At 45.9% G+C, this 21,852-nt stretch overlaps 1 protein-coding gene across 13 annotated transcripts in view; it reads right to left on the minus strand.

The window, feature by feature from the left end:
• The window catches only part of LOC144126106 (uncharacterized), a 43,307-nt gene that overhangs the window by 1,998 nt on the left and 19,457 nt on the right, over window positions 1-21,852 (minus strand). For 8 of the 13 annotated variants that reach the window (XM_077660042.1, XM_077660041.1, XM_077660036.1 and 5 more), the window contains 11 exons: window positions 21,739-21,833; window positions 20,684-20,721; window positions 20,423-20,569; window positions 20,133-20,204; window positions 18,370-18,387; window positions 12,219-12,338; window positions 10,963-11,085; window positions 6,853-6,982; window positions 2,979-3,112; window positions 1,628-1,781; window positions 355-566 (listed from right to left, as the gene is read on the minus strand). In XM_077660042.1, the coding sequence (XP_077516168.1) occupies window positions 355-566; window positions 1,628-1,781; window positions 2,979-3,112; window positions 6,853-6,982; window positions 10,963-11,085; window positions 12,219-12,338; window positions 18,370-18,387; window positions 20,133-20,204; window positions 20,423-20,569; window positions 20,684-20,721; window positions 21,739-21,833 (1,243 nt within the window). The remainder of the gene's footprint in view (window positions 1-354; window positions 567-1,627; window positions 1,782-2,978; window positions 3,113-6,852; window positions 6,983-10,962; window positions 11,086-12,218; window positions 12,339-18,369; window positions 18,388-20,132; window positions 20,205-20,422; window positions 20,570-20,683; window positions 20,722-21,738; window positions 21,834-21,852) is intronic. The other 5 variants (XM_077660046.1, XM_077660045.1, XM_077660037.1 and 2 more) reach the window with 1 other exon arrangement.

Below are 21,852 nucleotides of genomic sequence, written 5' to 3' on the forward strand. Positions count from 1 at the left end.
CACTGGAACATGCATAAGAAATAATAATTTAAAATTTCACAAAGTATCACTTCTATGCAGACAAGTTTTTTTTACTGATTAAATGACCACATTACTAAATGAACACTGCAATGCATATGTGTAGAATTAGCAAAAAATATTTTGAGAAAATTTTCTATTCTCTAGAAATTTTCACTTCCCTTTTCCACGTGTCCGTATTAAAGTCAGAAGCAAAGCATCCAATTTTCTGGAAACACTCATTTCCATTTTTCACGTGTCTATCAAAGGCAGGAGCAAAGCACCCAATACACACACATGCCAATTTGCCTTCTGGGAGCACCGGGAAGTGGTAAACAAAAGCACAGTTGAACTCACGGAGCAGCCTTAGAGCCAGCTGCCTCTATGGGCGACGAAAGCACCACGGCAGGTTCATCTTTCCAGTAGCTCTCAGAAACAGTTCCGCCGGGCACTGTGTTGCTAGCAGCAACTGGAGCAGCTTCTTCAGGAGGTGGGGTGGTGTTTGCACGACGACCATCGCGAGACTTGCGCTTCTTCTTGGAGCTGCGGTGCCTCTCTGCCTTGCTCTCCTGTAAAAATGCATTCAAAAAGCTGATCAAGGTGAGCGAAGCTTTCGCTGGATGCGGCACAGTTAGAATTCTGCAGTCTTTTGCTAGTGTGATTTTTCTGGCTTATCAAAGCTCTGTTCTGAAAAAAAACCATATGTTTGCAATCTTTAGTACCTTTGAGGGTACGTCCTACAAAGAATAGAGTAAAATATACCTAATCCAGACTTCCAAGAGACCGGAAGGAATGTTTGAACTTTCGAATAACCCTGAAAAACTGGCAAGAGATGCTTGCGTCACAGTAATTTGATGATCATCTGCTTCCAAGATAACTGCACAACAATGCCTATTTTTTATATTTCAGTGTATCCTCTACCGCATGCACACGCTGCTGGGAATGTTGCAGCAGAACTACTCCAAAATGGTAAGCATCTCCCCATCATCCTTCCTTATGCAATTCAGTAATGTTGGAGAAGCCCCCTCACAAGCAGCAGCATTTTGTGCAAGGCTAGACTGGAAAACAGCGCACGGCATGACGAGCCCAAAGCTATGGCACACTGACTGATGAAACACGCGGATTGTAACGAGCAAAACGCGCAGTGGCGAGAAAAAAAGGAAAGAAGAAAGCCACTGACATGCTGATCAGCACCTGAAACAACGCGACGCACAGCTGGGCTGTTTGCTGGCTGATGTGCGGCTGGCAGCCTGTCAACACGAGCTGGCCCGACGCACAGAAAAGCGAAACTGAAACTATGCGGTTGGACTATTTTTCGAGCACAGGGCCCTCCGATCACCTGCGTGGGCGACTCTGCAGCATGCAATTCAGCTCTGAGGAGGCTACTGGACACTAGTTACCGTGCCAGTCATACCTGGACACTGCTCCTACCGGGAGCCCATTCGACTTAACCAATGAGAGCATAGCATCCGAACAGGTGAGCATCAGATGCTGTTGACTTAAAAAGTAATGTTCGCAACTGCGCTAGCAGTTCGAATTACCCGAAATTCCAGATTAACAGGGAGGGAGGTTGAATTGAAGCACTTTTACTGCGCAGAAAACAGGAAGAAAAATGCTTTCCATTACAAACCTTGCGATCCTTACGAGATCTCCGTGACCGATGATGCCTGCGACTGTGGCGTTTGTAACCACTTGATGACGAGGAACGTGACGACGCTCCTGATGTGGATGTTGATGACCACGAGGACGACGAGGAACTGCGATGCCGACGACGCTTCTTGTGCCTGCACGAGTTAGTGAACTTGTTTCAAGATAAAGCACTTGCAGCCTAACAACAACTTGCTCTTAAAACACACTACTCCAAACAAGAGCTCCGACTGTGTAAGGCAGTTTTGGTGGCCGAAAGACTCATAACTTCATGTCAGTTGTCTTGTCAGCAGCAAGGGATTTCATTCCACGCAGTGCTACATATGGTACTTATTTACAGTCACTGACCATAAGTTCAGACCCCCCCGATTTTTCTGACTTCTTCGAGGGCACTGCCACATGCACCATAGAGCGAATGCACAAGGGCGACTGAAATTTTGTACACATTGCAACTTATTGCTCGATTCTGTTGGAACTCATTCGTGTTCGCCACAGCACAGTTAATACCCAGCCGCTGTTTAATTTGTATACTAATTGTAAGTTCAAGGGGGGTCGACAGGCAAGTTGAATAAAATGGTGTTCAAGCTAAAAGGGCACCCCTTTAAATGGCAGGTCTGATATTTTCTACGGGTTGGCACAATGCACATGTGCAACACAAACTGCAAGGTCATATCGCTGCCGGACGTCGTCTGCTGCACAAGCATGACTAGTAAGCACGTCTCATGGCGCAAAGTTCTTTAGTCCTGTATACTACACAAAGAAGCAGCAGTGAAGCGCATGAGAGGAACAAGGTTTAAACTTGAGTGATAAGATGCCTATCATAATTCAATCATTAGGCATATCATAAATTACACAAATTAAACACAAGCATGGAAGTTCCCTGTACACAAGCTAGTTAAAAGGCATGAAGCATTTCCTCATTACAATGCACAGTATGTGGACTGCACATGTGCATATCGGACTCCCTAAAAGGCACAAATACAGCAGCAGGAAAATGCATGGTACACAAGGCACAACTGCTCCAGCAGCAATGAGCTCGTGATGAAATGCCAGCATGGCAGTCATGTGACACAAGCACACACTATTCCACCACTGTTGTTTCCAGGCCAGTTGCAGCTACAAGGAGGTAACTTCGACACGAGCTAAAGGCAGTGCAACTGATGCTCCTCATGCCACTGAACCAGACACCCCTCACTGGTCCAGTCTTGCCAGCCATGGAAAATAGCTCCTTCACCCATTCCTTGTGCAGCATGACATTTTGCAATGATGCGGCTGATCGACTGTCTACCAATAACAGCTTTCCCAAACAGGAGACAGGCTGAAAAGGTGCTCACTTTTTTTCCACTTCATCCTTCAGCAGAAGACGGAGTTTCTCCCGGGTATCCTTTTCAGGCTTACCGACTTCTCCTTGAAGTTCAGCCAGCAGTGCTGCCTGGCTAGTGCGGGTGTCCTGGAGTACCAAGGGCTCCTGCATATAAAACAAGTCAAGAGTGTACCACGAACTGAATCAAAATGCAACAGCACAGATAAAAGATGAGGCCCTGTTACCATAACGGACACAATCGTCTATAGAACAACACCGTGTTTGCAAACATAGGGGCTGTTAGCAGACACCGGAGCCGACAGGGAGGGGTAAAGTAGGGTTAGCGCACAAAGGAGTAAATGGAAAAGAAAATTTTTCAAAGCAGTTTTCCAATTTCACAGTGAACCTATGATGTTCCTTCGTGAAGAATAACCAAATACATTTTAGAACAGACCATGTAAGTATTAATCATCATTTACAAGCCGGTGACCTAGAGAAACACATGTAAGCAAAACTTCCGAAAATGTTCTATGGAGGCGGCCATTCATTAATAGTTGGTAAGTGCTTTGAAGAAGGGTGCAACAAGGTATGTTATGTCATGTCAAAGGTATCGCTTCAAAATGACACGAATGTGTGTTGTGAAGGCAGGCGTACTCCTAAAATTTTTACGAATCACGCGAGCTACTTGTGAAGTCTGACATGCTGCCTTGTGTGCTCTGTTTCCTTGCAAATACTGCTGTTCAAATTAGACACCCTAGGCAGGTTTATGCTGAAGACAGTCCTCAAGCAGCATGGCAGACGAGCCGTGCACAGTGGTAGACAGCCAACACCGTGTTTACACACAGGTGGCTGGTCGGTTGGAGTTGGGTTTAATGGCACATAGGCAGCTAAGGCCATCATGCGCCAAGCACAACGTAGGTGGCGTTCACAGATGCAGGAGCTGGAGGTGGCTGGTGTGCCGTCCACAGAGGCGGTCTGCTACAGTGCATGTTCTCTTTTGTTCGCTTGCCATGGCATTTGATAACCGTTTTTCCATGTAAAGCTGTCTAGGCTGTAATCTGAACGGCAGTACTTGCAAGGAAATGTAGCACGCGCGGCAACATGTCATACTACACGAGAATCTTACGCGATTCAGAGAAACATACAGCAGAGTGCCTTTGGGGGTATGTCCGGCTTTACAATAGACATTAATCAGGGCATTTTTAAATGATAGCTTCGAAATGATATGGCATACTTTGTCACATTCTTCTTTAAAGCTTTTACCAACAGTTAACGGATGGCAGCCTACACGGGTACTGTGCAAGACAAGACAAATATTTTGGAAGTTTTGCTCACGCGACGGGTCGCGCCCCCGGCCCATACCCCAGCCGAGGGTGACTCCCATGCACTCATATCACAGTGCTTCAAATACACCTCCTTCGATATGACAATGCATACTTTTGCAATCTGTTCTAAGATGTACCGTATTTACGCGCATAATTTGCACACCCTTAACTTATCACCCGGGTTTACAAAAAAAAAAAAAAAAAAACACCAGTTGTAAGAGGTGAGGGGTCCTTGAGTGAGCTGACTATTTCAGCGTCGCAGGTCCCTTCTACGAATGACGTTGCCGGACTTGGTTATGAAGGAAACTGTACAGGGGGTTTATATTACATTATTTACAAGATTTAGGAACCCATTGGAGGGTGATGGGGGAAGGTCGGAGGATCTGAGAAGATCATTTTTTACTCGCATACTTTACGCACCGCGCTGCGCTAGACTACCATCATGCACGCGGGCTCTACCCTATGGCTCTACCCAGTAGCATTCGGCTATTCCGCGCGCTTGTTCGGAAGGCTTTTTGAATCTTTTGTGCACTGGGCGTTCATGGTGGTGTCAGGACTGCTGTTACAATCGCGGTGGCACCAGCGGCATCGCCACTCGGAACGGCCAGCAGCGCTTCCAGGGAGCATCGGCAGCTGATAGAAGAGCCAACACCGCTGTTTGTTTGGCTGGTGCATGTGGCTCGACTGCCGGCTACGCTTTTCTTGGTGGCTCTGATGGCTTGTGTTTGGTTGTTCGCTCGTGTCTTGCGATGGGATATCACAACTATACGGCAAGTTTCAAACTGCTTGTCAGCGCCTTATCACGGCGCGGAGCGGCGAAGCCAGCGAGAATACTCGCGTGTGCACAAGTTTGCCCATAGACGACAATCGTTGTGTCGGAAAACTTGTGCGCACGTGGCTATTCTCGCTGGCTTCTCAGCTCCGCATTGTGACAAAGCGTCGACAAGCAGTTTGGTCGACACTCGTGCGGTACCGTTGAAGAATTGTGTGGTGTGATAATTGATTTATTTATTCGCGGTTGCTTTCCCGGACGAAGTTGCAAAAGCAAACTTACGGAATCCGAAACTACCGAACAATTGGCTGGGCCGCAAGCGATGACGCTGGTTTAGCGTCTTATTCAGCTTCGTGCATGCACCTTCATGCCATCCCGCAGGGGGGGGGGTTTGTTTAGAGTGAACTTTTTTTCGGGGGCCGGCTAGCGTAGGGTGCGGGTGCTGACGTATATGCAGCAACATACACTATACCTATATTGCGCGTTATGACCTTTGTGGAGTTTTTTAAGTTGCGCTCGCGAAATCCCCGCGTAATTTGCGCACCCCCTTCTTAGAGCACTAATTTATGAATAAAAAGTGCGCAAATTATGCGCGTAAATACGATACTTGGTTATTCTTCACGACGGGACAACAAAATATATTCACTGTGAAATCAGGAAACTGCTGTGGAAATTTTGTTCTGGGGGTGTAATGTAGGAATGATGATGATGATTCTTACATTACACCCCTGAACTCAGCCGGCAACAGCAGCCTGCTTATATCACAGATCGGCGTTCGACTATACAAGAAAACCTTCAGGACAAAAAATGTTTTACTACTACTATAACGTTTTCATGACTGCCACCGACAGCCAGCTACATCTTGGAAGAGCCGGGAACAGTACCATGCTTACAGCATGAAAGTGCCCAGAAACTTTTAAAAACTGTGCAAAATTAGGTGCAAAGGCATGGTCCACAAGAAGAGTAGTCAAGAATTGGGACTGACAGCAGGTTTCCATTCCTTGAAGAACACTGGAGCTACAAAGCAATAAAACCACTCTTGCGTAAGCAGTGAAGTTGCAGATGCTAGGTGATTCTCTTGTGACTTGGCATGCTGCCTTGCTGAACACATCAGATGCTGGCAGAATTTAAGGGCCCCATATTGCACAGGATTCTCGCATTCAGCCTTTAGTTGATTAACCAAAATGTTACAACATGACTTTAGGCAACCTATTGAGTTCCTTACTATTTCAAACGCGCTCCCATATTCTGTATATATTAATCTGATCAAAAAGTTGTTCCAAAAAGAAAGGAGTCATACAAAAGGCAAAGTCATGCAAATGCGCTCCTTGCAAGCTGTCAATCCCAAGCATACCATGCAATGCTTCACTAATGCACTGACTGCCACTGTACCAATCGTGCATGGGATGACAGCTCAAAGCCCATGAAGACATCACCAGCCAGGTGGGGAGATCTCTGCAAATGCACCACTCACATGGTGCATGTGTTTGAGGGTCCAGCTCTAGTAGTGCCCTTGAGAAGCACTCCAAACTCAGTGATGGAGCACCCGAACTTAGTGACTGAGCAAACTAATCAGGGTTCCAATGACAATGCTAGCTTAGGATAAGGAATCACCTGCTGGACAGCATATTAAGTCTACGTACTAACAGGCTACCTTTATGGAGTGGTGTGTAGTGCTACCACTAATATTTTGTTTGTAGTCGATGCAGACACACATTTCACTACAAAAGCAACAAAGCAGGTGCACGTGTCTTATGCCCTTCCCCACAAGGAATGCCAAATGACCTAAAGAAAAGCATGACACATACCGCCTCCTTCTTGCGCTCCTTCACCTCCATGGCAATGAGAGCATCACGGGCATCTGTGTTCCCAAGGTTCACTTTCACAGCCTTCTTGTACGTCTTGACCGCACCTTCCAAGTCACCCCTCTCCTCGTAGCTACACAAAACAAATATTCAGTTAAGAACAACAGTGACTTGCCACCTACACAGTCGCAGCATAGGTTTCTACATTTGCATCAAGGCGTTCCACCCTCAAAGACACGCAATGTGTGACAGACACAAATATAAAAAACATAGCTGTTGTACAGTGAAACCTCGTTGATACGTTCCCAATTCATACTGTTTTCTGGTTCGTACGCTCAAAATCGCGGACATTAAAAATGTCCCATAGAGTTACACTATACATTTTCCCGGTTAATACGTTCCCGGAAAACACGATTTCCCTGCTACTACGTTTAAAATTTCGACAAATTGTGATCTTATAATACGTTTGTTGATCAACCGCACTTGTGCAAACATAGAAGTGGGCCGAACGTGAGGGCACACGACATATTTTCTTCGACAGTCACCCGCCGTGGTGGCTTCACTGCAGTGCCCCGACGCTACGAGGCGAAGCACTATCACCTCCACCAAGAACAAAAATTAAAAACTGCGCGCTAGCATTTCCGACGGCCGTCTCCGCGGGGACGCCATATGAAGAGGAGAAACGCTGAGGTTTCTTCGCGGTGCATATGGTAAAAGAGGCGAAGCTTCTACAAACTACAGCGATACACTTAGTATATACTAACGGACCAGGTCTGGGAAGCACAGCTTAATAAGCAGAAACAATGCAACAATCAGCTGCCGCGATGGCTTTCCCACAGTACTTGGGTGCAAAGGGGCGAAGCAGCCGAAAATTAAAAGAGATTTTGGTTACTTTCATCGCTGCTGTCGACACACCAGATGCATCACGAATTTCCTTCCGCACTATAGACAGCGCGAGCGTGTACTGAATTCAGCAAGCACTGGAATAGGATCTGTTCAGCTTCTGTGCCAAGATATGCCCATCGACATTCTTATAAAGTGAAACTGTCCATAAATGTCTTTTTACCTCATTCAACAATTACATTTCTCAAAATCAGGCGGTTTGGATCATACCTTTTCCCAAATAATACGTTTTTTACTCGCAATAAAAAAAAAGTATCGACAAGGTTTTACTGTTTGCAAGTTCCTTGCAGCAAAATTTCCTAAAAGCCCTCTCCAGAAAACTCACTTGACATATTACGTAAGCACACATGGACTTATTTTACATGAAATTAAATGACATTTAGAAAAAGTACACAAAAATACATGTTCCTTGAAGGTTTCGTAGTTTCAACAATATCATTAAAAATTTTTTTTCAAGACCAGCACCCCCCCTCATTTCTAGCCTAACTATACTCGGTTTCATACAAAGCAGCCAACGCAGCCAACGCTGCGGCGCCAGTTCGTGCTCCTCGTACGCATCGTAATGTAGTGCGTCGAAAATAAAAATAGCAATGAACTTAAAATTAAAGGAAATTTGTTCAATATTGTAGTCATCATCATCATCAGCCCTACTACACCCACTGCAGGGCAAAGGCCTCTCCCATGTCTCTCCAATTAACCCTATCCTATTGTAGTATAATGATAATGGTATAATATTGTAGTATAATGATACAAGTGTTTTATTTTGCAAAAAGATTGCTTTTTCTTTTATGTTCTCCAGAACAGAGCGCCTTAGTTTTCTGGTTTTTTTCCAGCTCCTTCAGTATCAGGTTTTCGTTCGCAGCTAGGCCGGAGTGTCAGTTGTCTGCTTTGGTCCTTTGGTTTTGAGTCTGTGAAAATGGCACCGCTATCTCCTACTCGCTTCTTTTCTTCGCCCACTGCACTTCAAAAACATTTCCTGCTCGCCTATTTTCCAAGCTGAATTCTCCAAAGATTTCGAAAGACTGCAAGCGGGCGATTGTCAATGTGTACGCTAATATAAGGGAGCGCTTCCCGGAGAAGACTGTACGTGAAGTTCTCGCAACTGTGGACGAGAGAACAGCGGCAAACAACACCACTTGTTGCATTCGATGGCCTGCGCAGCGGAATCTCTGCTCAGGACCTAACTGCACAGCTTTCAACAATCCCCATCTCGCCGCACTAGCTCACACCCATACGACACCGAATCCGACATCTAATACAAAACATTACTATGCACGGAAGCACTTCAAAGAATTTTCCTAGTGACAACAGCTCAAAGAGGAGACCTCCCGAATCAGACGCTCCTCACTTTAAAGCCGCTGAGTACACCGATCAATGCTGGATTGCCGCTAGCTGAGGCTGCTCCGAATAATCGACACCGCACTGAATTCTATCGCCACACAATTAATGATTCATTGTGTGCTGCATGCAGAAAAGTCACTGAACGCCCGAGAACAGCACTTCGCAGTCACGTCCATCGCCAATATGCTACCCTGCCCTTTCCTTTCGAAACAAGTAAACAGCGCCATGTTTTTCAAAGTAGGCACTGCAGTTGCATGAAACACGGCCAGTTATATACTGCATTTACTCGCATAATGCTCGCACCCCACACATTGGCTATCAAAAATTGGAAAAAAAATTTCCCCCGCATAATCATCGCACCCCTAAAATTACTGCCGCGAGTCGTCTGCTTGTCGTAGCGAGCGCCATCTATTGACCGCAGCCACAACTAATTGCCATTGTTGGGCGCGCGCGCTACTAGGCGGCGGTACTGTGCTATCCTCGTAATGCGGAGGTTAGCGCAGGGGGAAAGTGACACCACTGCCGCCACCGCGCACCACCGCTACGCCATTTTGCGAAGCTGTTTCCAGCTCTCCAGTGTCTCGTAGGGCTCATTTGCCTTGTTTGCGTGTGGCACGATGCCAACCGTGCTCTTTGTGCCGCTTCGCCATGGGGCGCTACGCAAGCTACACAGCTGCTTTTAGGCTAAAAGTTATTGAGTACGCGTTCGAACATGGCAACCGCGCCACCAGCAGACACTTCGGCGTCAACGAGTTTTGCGTCCGGTATTGGAGACGGCAGCACGACCAACTCAAAACGACCGGTAAAACGCGCCAGGCCTTCTGTGGACCGAAGAGTGGGAAATTTCCTGCCGTCGAAACATCTTTGTTGGTTTATATCAAGGCTCGACGAGCGGATGGGTGTGCAGTGTCGATTGAATTGACACGGAACCAGGCACTCGTAATCGCAAGAAAGGAGGGCATCCTGGTTCAAGACTTCCGCGCTAGTAACGGGTGGGCCACACGATTTATGCGGCGCAATGGACTCTCGCTCAGGAGGCGAACGACGCTTCGCCAGCGCCTGCCCGCAGCCTATGAAGAGAAAATAGTGGACTTCCATCGATTCGTTATCAGGATCCGGCAGGAGAAAAACTTCTTGCTCTCCCAGATAGGGAACGCAGACCAAACTCCGCTGAATTTCGATATGCCCAGCAGCAGGACAGTCTAACAGACAGGCGCTCGGACTGTGCACGTCAGGACTACAGGTGCCGAAAAACAGAGGTGCACGGTCATGCTAGGCGTGACGGCGGACGGGTGAAAGCTCCCACCGTAAGTCATTTTCAAGCTGAAGACCCTCCCGAATGGAGGGTCTTCCCCGCATAATTATCTTCCTCCCCACATAATTATCGCACCCCAAACTTCGTGTTTATTTTCAGGGAAAAAAAGTGCGAGGATTATGCGAGTAAATACGGTATAGCTTCGCATCCCGACTTTCTGCCTAGTGATACCTAAAAAAATAAAACAAACAATAATTAATAAAAGAAACAGCCAGGCCGGGAGTCGAACCTTGGCCCCTCATAAAATGAACAGAGAGGCACGCACTTCGTACCACTCAGCCACGATGAGAGGCGGACGGATACATTTTGTTTGCTTTTTTCACAAACTACTTTCGTACCTTCGGCAGCGTTAACTGCTATGTATGAAACGGACTATACAGTGTGCGTCCCATGCCCCCACTCAATTCGTTGTCCATGTAGCCCCACACATTCAATGACGAAATACTATTTGGCGAAATACCCAATGACAGACACACAACCACAGTTCAAATCCAAAGCTTTCCCTTTGCCTCTTTTGTGACTCTTCCCCAACAAATTGAGGAGGCTGTACTCACTAGCGTCCAAGGGCAACCAGGGTCTCGGACATGTACTTGCGGGCATTGGGGTGGTTCGGATTCAGGGTCAGTGCCTGCTCAAAATCCTCCAGGGCCCGTCGCAAGTTGCTGTTGTTAGCGAACCTGCACAAAAAACATAGGAGGAATAAAGCACAAGTTCACAGCGCAGCACAACAACTTCACCATGAAGAGCTGCAATGTTTGCTGAACTTGCGAATAATTTGGCTTGAATCTAGAATATGCTCGTTCTACCGCGGGCACTCCAAGTACACAGAAGGTCGGCACATGATCAAAAAGGAAGCTATGCTTCGCCATCAGATTGTACGGAACTGCAGCCAAATTCGTTACGAATTGTGGCACATGCAGTTCACATAATGCATCACTATTATGAGCTCATCAAGTGTCCAATGCCCAATGCTGTCAATGTTAACAAATCACAACTGCAGCAAAATTTGTTAAGAATTGTGGAACATGCCCTTCACACAATGCATCATTGTTATGAGCTCGTTAGTTGTCCGATGTCCAATACTTCTGACGTTAACAGAGCTCAGAACAGTGATGGACACTTTGTGAAGTACAGGTGCCATAATTCCAAGCAAATTTTGCTGCAGTTGCATCTGATCTTGTGTCAAATCATGGCTCCCTTTCTGGAAAGTGATAATGAAATAAAAGAAAAGCTCTTGCCAGGTATAAATCATCATGCAAATGTAACAAAAGCACTACCACCAAGCACAATTTTAATTATCTTTGCATGTGTTGAAACTTTTGATAAACATAAGGTGGCCTTCTGATGGGCACTAATGCAATTTTGGTTTGGTTTGGTTTATGGAGGTTTAACGTCCCAAAGCGACACAGGCACAAACATCTCTGTTGCATTCAAAAGCATGCACAGTTACTAGACAGAAGGTTGTAGAATGATACTAGGTAATTTTGAGGAGGAATAAGTAGAATGAAGACACTTTTCTAGCATTCCAAAACTGGATTTGAATAACTGGAGCAGTCACAATGAAGCAGACTTTAGACAAAACTGGTCAGGGTACTTCTACGCAATCCTGTAATAGCGGACAAGGATTGTCCAGGTTATGCTTGATCCCTGTGCAGTTAAGGCTGAACTAAGCTTTGCATCCAACTAAGGTTTTTTTTTTTTTTTTCATTCTGAGATTCCTAAAAAACGCTTTGTTTGGCGGACAGCTTGCGACGTTAAAAAATGGCACAATCAGGCTGCAATTGGGATGTGGGCAATATGGACAACTCACAGTGCACCCCTGGCCACCAGTGCCTCCACATTTTCAGGGTCAATCTGAAGGGCCTTGTTGAGGCAAGCGAATGCCTCACTGTGGTTGCCAGCCTTGAAGTGCATCACTCCATCCTTGAGGCTGTGCGACAGAAAACATGCGTGGCTCAGTGCCAATAGGAATAAAAGAAGCTACAGCAGCATCCATTGGCACAACACAACTATAGAAACATATTTGCATTTGTCAACAGAGACCACAGAAACACTGATACCACATGGCTGAGGCACCGTCTGCACGGAGTGTGTGTCTGCACACACACAATTTCAAGATATGCTTTCAGATCCTTATCTGGCCTTCCACCAGGAAGCAGCACATAATGAGTGCCCACTTTATACAGGGTAATCTATGGGCATTTCTGAGCAGTATACTGCTCAATGCATATAGTTGTGCTTTATCCTTAAAGGAGCTCTAATACACCTCCCGAGGAGAGCACATCAGCACACTGATTGAGCACATCGCTCAGTCACTGCATTGTGTTGTCATCAACACCTGAGCAAATAATACACTTCTACACGCAGCAGAGAACCCACAATCACGCGCGAAACTTGGCGAGCTCTTTCCAGCAACCTTTTCATGCTTGCACCCTCCTCTGTCGCACCGCTCCTGCGTATACCAGTTTAGAGATGGCTATTGGTAAGATTATTTCAGATGACAGGCAGCTACCATGGCTATAGCCAATAAGCGGCTTAGCTCCAGCAGGCCAGGAAGCTCCACCCCCGCGATGGGGCCGACGGATGAAAGCTGAACTTTTAAAGCGCAATAAGTGACGAGAGGAGAGGGAAAGGCGCGAAGACGTTGAAATTCTATTTTGACTAAAGATAATTCAGCTTTTTCAAAGCACATAAAAAAAATTCCTGCTGTAAGACATTCGTGAAGCAGCGCCCTTTAACATCACAGGCATACCGCAACTTTATTCGACCCCTTTCCAGAGCCCCTTTACGCATGCACACAAATGGTGCGTGTTCCTGGCAGGCAGCTGGCTTACCGTATTTACAAGAAAGGGAAATTGATTTGAATGTAAGTCAACCCCCCCACATCACATTTGTGAAAAAAAAAAGACTTTGAGGTCGTTTACGCTTGGCCTTTAATAAAAGAACGCGATAGCACTATCGTGTGCCCTCTGCTTATCGCCAGCCGCTATCGGCTGCCACGCGCGGGCGCACCCATGGGGACATTCCAGAACGAAAATGAATTAGTCACTGGACTAGTCGTCCGCACTTGCCCCATCATACTAGTGCACTAGCGCTGCCGTCGTGATCGCTGCTGCGGTCCCACAGCTCGTTGTCCTAACATCATCGTGCAGTGAAATCCCACACTTTGCAAACTGCCACATCATGACATCGCGTGGAACAGCTGAAAATTTTGCCTCACTGCAGCTGCCACACCTGTATCACCCGTTGCAAACGTCAAACTTGCGGCCCAGCGCACAGTTGTTCGTTTCTTAGTCGTAAAGAATGACAGCCATCTTGAATGTAGCCGTGAACGAGCGTGGGAAGGGGATACTGGTTTTGCACGTTGACATAGCTGCTGCTCAAGGCCAGCAACAAGAGCGATGCGATGGAGCCGTGCAGCAAAAATGCAACCACGCTGTAGCATGCCTCATATCTCGTTTGTCTCGCCTTTATTTATGGTGTAATGCTTTGGTATCGATTGTAAATCCACCCCCAACTTCGGATTTTCAAATTTAAAAAAATAGGTGGACTTACAATCGTGTAAATATGGTACTTTGAAATGCAAAGGTTCATTTTTCTTTAGCTAAGCACATTACTTTATTCAGACTGCAATGTAAAAATCACATCTGTACAATAAACCTCACTAGGGGTCATGCTTAGTCAGCATTTCCTGCAGCCTTTACAAAATGTAATGCTGACAATCCTGGTGCAACTGGCTATCCCATATTGATGTTTTGTAATAACTGCTGTGAGCAATCTCAGAGGGGATTGCGAAACAGTCTGATATATCGACAATATGATGCAGTCGCCAACCAATTGTAAGGCCTCAACAGACTCGGAAAATGTTCCGAATAAAAGGACAGTCCAAAAGTCCGTGAACTTCAAAAAAAAAAAAATCTGCGAAAAAAAAATCGCAAACTTCCCTGCACCCCACATGCCGCTTGCATGTGATAACATTAGACAGTCTCTGGGCCAGTCATACTTTCATTATGTTCGCGCCACCTCCAGTCATGAGTGACACGGCTGCAAGTCATGCCATTAATAAATGCACGTGCCATGTGAAGCAAGAAGTCGGTTTTCATGGGCAATGACGCTCGCGGAGACCGAGAGAGGTAACTGACGAGATGACGCATTCAGAAGCAAGCGCCGCCCATTGCACCCCTCCTCCATCTGCCAAGGGTGGAGTTGCCCAAGCCGCAGGGGACGCTGCAGCTATCCATTCCAATGTCATCATGCGCTCTTTGTAGGCCATCTCGATGGCAATGATGAAGTCCAAATGGCCAAGCCCATCAAAGCCAGTACTCCCCACTGACTCAGTTTAAATCCCGGCAGCATGGAACCAGTTAACAGTAACGGCTATGACTGCTCGCATCTATATTAATCCGGGAAAAAAAAAAACGAACTTTCGGCTGAAAAACAATCGCCACAGCATTACTGATGTCTATTTTAGTTTGAAAAATCTAACTTTTGAACATTTCAGAGCCCGAAATATCGGCTGTGAAAATTTACACGGTCCTATGAGGTGCATGGCGGTTCCTCAGCGAAGTCCAAAATATCACACAAGTCCAAATTATCGAGTCCAAAATATCGGTCGGCTACTGTTATCAAAAATTGGCAATAGATAAACCTATCCGCAACCTAGAAATAAGAATACATTACACCGGCTCTAGTAACATGTTCATTGCAGCGGAATGCCGCCAGCTGGCATGCTAACAGCGCATCGATCGCTATAGGCACTGCTAAGCATTAACTGCTACTTCGCATCAAACCAAGGCAAATGGTGCTTCAGGACTAGTTACTATCAAAAGATGTCTAATCCTGTTGCAAGTACACTACAAACTAGGCTCCACAATGCCTTCAGCAGCATAGCGACCAAAGTATGCCAGGCAAGGGCCGCCGCTAGATTTTAGTTAGGTTGCCTTCACCACATAACGATTTGTCACGGAAAATGAGCGAGACCGAAGGCCACCCTGAAAGCGCACCCCATGTCACCTAGTTGCACAGTTCACAGAGCTATTGCTGCCATCAGGCGCCCACGGCCACGCAGCCATCCTGTCTCCATGTGGGAAAAAGTGATCGAAGAGCACCTTAGGGGTAATTTGCAGGGATGCGGCATGCCGTTCAATAGATCGAATATAGCTATAAAGCTGAACACGAGTTCGATAAATGAAAACGATAGGCGCTAACACATCTCCACAATGCTAGAATCTAGTACAGTAGCCGACAGGTAATTCGGACTTGTAGGATATTTCGAACTTTAGAAGTCCGAAAGTTTGATTTTTCAGACTAATCTCAGTCGCCTGTGAGCCAAAATCGGCCATCTCATCGGCGCAAAAGGCTTCATCTTGGATTGAGGTGGATTTACTCTGCAGTTGGATTGACTTGACATACTTTAGGTACTTCATTTTTGCCAGTAGAGGTCCCTGCGATCTCTGCCACTTCGAGGTGGCAATCTGATTGTAATCGCCGTCAACTTGCTTTTGTCGCCAACGTTGTCGCGGGCAGTTATCACTTGTCTCATACGCTGGAAATTAGCAAGTTGGTTTTTGGGAAAAGGAAATGGCATAGTATCAGTCTCATATCTTGGCGGACACCGACCCCATGGTAAGGGAAGGAATAAAGGAATAAAGAGGTGCCGTAGGGGAGGGCTCCGGAATAATTTCGACCACCTGGGGATCTTTAACATGCACTGACATGTCGCACAGCACACCAGCACACGGGCGCCTCTGCGTTTTGCCCCTATCGAAATGCGGCCGCCGCAGTCGGGTTCGAACCCATGTACTCCGGATCAGTAGACGAGCGCCCTAACCACTGAGCCACCGCAGCAGGTAAAGTTTGCCATTCGCCGTTTCGTGCCTTGGGTTTCTCCAACCGCGCCGACCGAGTGGCGCTCCGTCTTCACGAAGTTACATCCGTTCGGCGTTTTGTGATTGAGTACAGCGGTTCCGCCGCTTTGAACGAAAGTGCCTTGTCTTGGCGTGTGTTTGACGATTGGTGTGGTGGACATTCGGGTTGTGAACAACATGGCCCCGCCGCTGCCACTGGGCCCGTCAAAGAAGCGTGGAAGTATTCAGCTAAACGCCGTGACCTTGCTGCCTAGTGTGTACAGTGAAAGCACAACTTTGGCGCAAATCGTCACCAGCAAAAGAAAATTTCCGCAAAGTAAAATCAGTGACTTTAAGCCGATTTCATCTCAATAATGTTATTTTTTGTACTTCACGGATTTTTCTGTCTGTTCGATTATTCGATCAATTTTATGGGTCCCTTCGAGTCCGATAAACCGGTCGGTGACTGTAGTGAGCGCTACACTTTTGCATGGGATATTCAAAGAGATATCCGACTGTTCAATATAGACAATAATTTGACACATCCGAGTTCAATTTATCTCGACTGTAGGTGGTGGCTTCGTTACTGCAGAAATTAAACCAACAAAAACACTTAAAAAATAATGAATCTTATGTGGCACCCCACCGCCTGCAGAAATTCCAGCGCATGTTAAGGAATCCCGTGTGCTCGTGACAAATCTGGAGCCATGTGCCATGATGTGCTTCATAGGCCACAGTGTTGTACAAGCATGCAAAAACACATGGTTACCCCAGACAAACTGAAGTTTATAGTTTCATCTCAAAAGCTTGTAAAACAGCTGCAAACTGCTTAGCTTCAAGGTGTTACCGTTAGGACAGTAGCTAACTATTCCAATGCTCCACTAACCAAACGTACCGAGTCTATAATGCAATGTCTAATGTAATGTAATGGCTGCACTGTAACATTCTGGAACAGCTTAAACTAGTAGCATTAATCCAGCCATTAAAGCAAAATTAAAAAACTTCAGCTAAAAGCCTGCTATCCGTTTTCTTTTACAGCTGCATGTCGTAACATAACCCTTTATGGACTTCAGAGGACATTAATCTGTGGCAATGGTTATGAAGTATTCTGGAAAGCAGCGCTGAACAGACGAGGACAGAGACGAGGCGACGAGGACGGGCGCTGATCAGCGCCCGTCCTCGTCGCCTCGTCTCTGTCCTCGTCTGTTCAGCGCTGCTTTCCAGAAAACTATGTACCAACACGCCCAACTCGCCGCGTTATGAAGTAGTGCCGTTTGCAAACAATCACCGTCTGTTGGTTTTGCAATTCAAGACTAAAGGGAATGAAACAACTTAATGACTGCAGTCTAAGGTGAGCTGGCAAAATCAGCCTTGGATTTACAACGTATATAGGATACTGGGAATTTTGGCCATTCCTTGTGGCACAAGGTAAGAAGGAGATGTTTACTGAGAGCCTGCAATGCGCCTGCATGCAGTAACTGTCATATATTACACTGTGATGACCACAACCAAAGTCCGTCTATTCGTTTCCCCATTAGTGGCATAATCCTCAGAGTCATAATTCATGCACTTCAGCATAGTACAGCTCTTCCCGGCAGGACAAGGCAGCCCAGAAAACAGTCATTCACTGTTTTTAAGGGAAAGCAACAAGCTCTCATAGCTGTACACACTGCGCAGTCTCACAAGAACTACTCAGTGTTCATGAAGCTGCAGTTTATGTTCCTGTGAAAATCATGCACCTCCGCATAAAGGCAAGCTAAGCTGCCAAGGGGCAGCATGAGACTAAAGCACCGGATTTTAGAGTTTGCCAACTGGCAAACATGCCGCATAAGCACTGCTAAAACTCAACAGTACTTACTGCCTCAGTGTGCCTCATAGCTTCTTGAAAGCTAGCTGCATGGTTTTAGCGAGACAGAACACAGCCCAAAATGCAGGGAGGAGGAGAAGACTAGATCAGCCAATCACCCAGGTGCTAACCAGAAAGGCCCCAATCGCCCGCACACAGACAAGGCGCAGAAACTCAGCAATGCCCAAAGAGAACAGTGGCAAGGCATTACCTGGCTAGAATTTCACAGGGCACAAGGGCCCAACCAGTAAAAGTAGAGAGAAACTTACAAGCTGTTTAGGTCAGATCTGTGGAAGTTAAAAGAAAAGCGAAATTAATGCCTGCAAGGCTGCGCTAAATGCCACTAAAAAAAAAAAATCACTCCAGCCACTAAATACCTTCGGTAAAACTGCAGTCAAGCCCACACATAACCATGGTTAATGCTGCAGTGCAGCAACTGTGCTAGGAGGTTCACATTCACAAACATACACTGCTAACAACATGCATGAAGTATACAGAACACCATTTTTGCTCAAATGGCAGCCAGAAATTGCATTTGCTCACTACTGTAGATTTACAAAACCTTTGTGTTTTGGTTAGCATCCCTGTGTGGCTACCTAGTGCTTTACATCTAAATGAATGCAAAACAAACTATGAATTTTTACTCATCTCAAAACAAGCAAGTAAGCAAAGACCTTTTGTGTCACCACATGAGTTGCACACACCCAATTGTGCTGCTTATTAAGTTCATTCAAAGCATTGTACATGCATTAAACCCCTTTGGGGAGAAAACGTCGTGCTAAGGAAAGCAATGAAGCTCTCTCCTCCCACCATAGACTGACAGCACTGGCAGCCAGTGCAAGTTGGCTGCTGTGGAAACTTCATGGAACTGAGATTGTTCGCATGAACCACAAAAGCAAGGTGCAATTCGTATGCTGTGCTGTCCCCAAACTGATGCGAAGCATAATGTAGCCGCAGTATGACAAGGCCCATGCATGGAGAGCAGCTACATTTAAAATGGGCCTGCTTATCAGCGAAGCTCGCAGACATTTACAACCTCCACGCTGCAACCTTCAGTTTGCTTGGAGGGCAACACATTGTACTACATGCCTGCGTCTTCGTTGGATAGCTCCCTAGAAAAGGACCCCCCTTCACTACCACCATAAGCACACAAGATGTGCAGTTGCAACAGCAGGCACGGCGAGAGGTGGCTGCCAGACTATGTTTTTCCAGAGCATGTTAAAAAACCAGAAAATTTGGAAAGTGCAGAGTAATTCCAGTTGCTCTAACTATTGCTCCCTGGAACATCTCTGGGACCGGGTGACTCGCTAGTCCTGAGCCAAAAATTGGGAAGACCCTGCACCTAGTAGTTGGGTACTTGGCTGGATGGTCTTACTTTTGCTACAGTCCCACTGCAGGGCCTTTTCCCTTCTTCTGATACACTTAATTCTTCAAAGTAAATCTAGCCCTTAAAGCAACCAATCCGCTGGCAGCTAGCCACAAGTTTTGTTTCCGATCCACCAATGATACCGGAAAGGCACAAAACACAGCTAAATTAATGAAACCAAAAAAAGCAAGCTATGGAAACACACATGCTTATGCCAAGCCACACTGAGCACAAATACTAGTGGACTTCGGTTTTGTGTATTTTCCTTGCATTCATCTGACTTATCCTTTCGACATTCCCCATATAAAAAGAAAAAAAAAAGGCTGCTCAGGTTACAAAGCTTATGGCATTCCCACGGTAAAAGACCATGGCTGTGCATCACACCTTCAAAGCACCTCCATATTCACTGTAGCCAAATCCCGTGCTTGCAGACGTTTCTTGCGAGGTTCAGTATCAAGCCCTAACGAGCACTACGAAAAGTCCATCTTCACTCATATTAAGTTAATGTTTGTTATAAATGAGAGCTCGTGTGAAGCAAGCTCTACTGATATGCATTTAGCCTAGTAAAGAGATTATTAAATGTTTCACCACCCTTTCCCCTACTGTTATATGTGGGCTTTTCTACATTTGGGAAAAAGTTGACAGTGGCATGAAGAAGCCGCATACCTCTTGTAGGCCCACTTGGAGGACTGCGCTTTTCGTAGAGCAGTCGCATAATCTTCCTTTGGGTACTCTTTCCTGCAAAAGTGCCAGTCAAGTCACCTTCAGAGCAAAAAAATGTCTTGAGGCAAATATGCAGACACACATAGCTGCCAAAACTTTCAGCACTCCATATGCGCAGTCTAAACAAGACCTACAAAGTGTCTGCGATAAAAAAGTACTGCAGGCCATTGAAACTCAAAGTAACACAAAGCAAGCAACACACAACTTAGCAGCTGTACTAATATGCAACTCACATGTGGAGGGCCTTGGTTAGCGAAGCCGGTCTCCACGATGGGATACCTAGCACCGAACAAAGGTGGCTTGCCACAGCAGGGTTGTTGAAGCCAGTAGTTCGCTCAATCACCTCCTGATAAGAGCGGCCATGAGTGCTCATCAGCCTCCTGCACAAAACATGAAATGTGTTGCAGCATGTCCAAGTAGTATCTTCAATATTAATGCTGCATGACCAGGCACACACAGCCTAAGGCAAAGCTAGCAAGCACAGAAAGACTCACTTGTGATGTGAAGGGATCTCTTCATCAGTGACCAAGCCCTGGGATACATCGGAAATAAAAGTATATTGTTTAGTTTGCTTCCTCCCTTACAGAGGCTGCTCTCCTAGTGATGACAATAAGAAAGCTGTCCCAAGAAGCATTCTGGCAACAATCATCCGATATACAATATGCAGACAACATTCTGGGTTGCAGCAACTCGAGGCTGAAGTGCACAGGTGCCCTCAAAGGTTTTTAGAACACCGAAACCACGAATAACCAAAATTTCTTCAATCCCTAGAGCCACAGCCAGGCAATGAGGGACGGATTATGTAGGTCACAAACGAAAGTACAGACCACACCATTCAGTTCGTGGCTGCATTCTTAGATTGCCCAGAGATCAATGTTCTAATTTTTGTGTTCCAAAATCTTCTGTGGGCACCTATACATCATTTGCTCTTTACTTCATCATGTTCGAATTAACAAGCTCTTACTGCACTGCAAGAAAGCAAAATTTCCCCACTGCACTAAACATCAGCTCACAAAGCTTAACTGCTAGACCATTTAATACTTTAATGCTCTCTAAAGCTAATCATCCCAGGATTTTAGCATAGAATGCTGCATGTAGTACTATAACATTTCTATTATACCAGCAAAAAACAGGCATCGAAGTCCGCAAGTCCTAAGCCTAGCCAGTTACAAAAAAAAAAAAAATAAGCACCCCCTGTTTACTTTGCCACCAAGTACTTCTCAAATCATTCTTTAATTAAAATGATTCACACAAAATGCACATGAAGTTCCTTATTTCAGCATACATTCCAAACAGTGGTCAGTGTCTCAAATGTTAGTATCCAGAGCACATGAGAATGATGTATGGTGACCCCTCGCAGAACAAAACAAGCATCTCCAAATTACACCTGTTGGCCATGAGATGGTAGTTTTTTTTTTTTTGTCTAAGAAATGAACTACACCTTCAGGGAATGCACCTTCCAGCTGTTTCCCGTCAGTATACAAAAAAAAGGAGAGGCTGAAATGAATTGCCTCTACACTTTGCTAAAAGAGTCATAACATAATTTTACCAGCTTCATCAAGTGCTGCTGGTCAGCAGGAAGAGCATCCGGTTTCATGGAGAGAATGATGCGCTCGGACTCCGAAGAGCAGCTGATCACAACAGCTGTAAGTAGACGGGAAGA

This window comes from Amblyomma americanum, chromosome 3 (assembly GCF_052857255.1).
Source record: "Amblyomma americanum isolate KBUSLIRL-KWMA chromosome 3, ASM5285725v1, whole genome shotgun sequence".
NCBI lineage: Eukaryota > Metazoa > Arthropoda > Arachnida > Ixodida > Ixodidae > Amblyomma > Amblyomma americanum.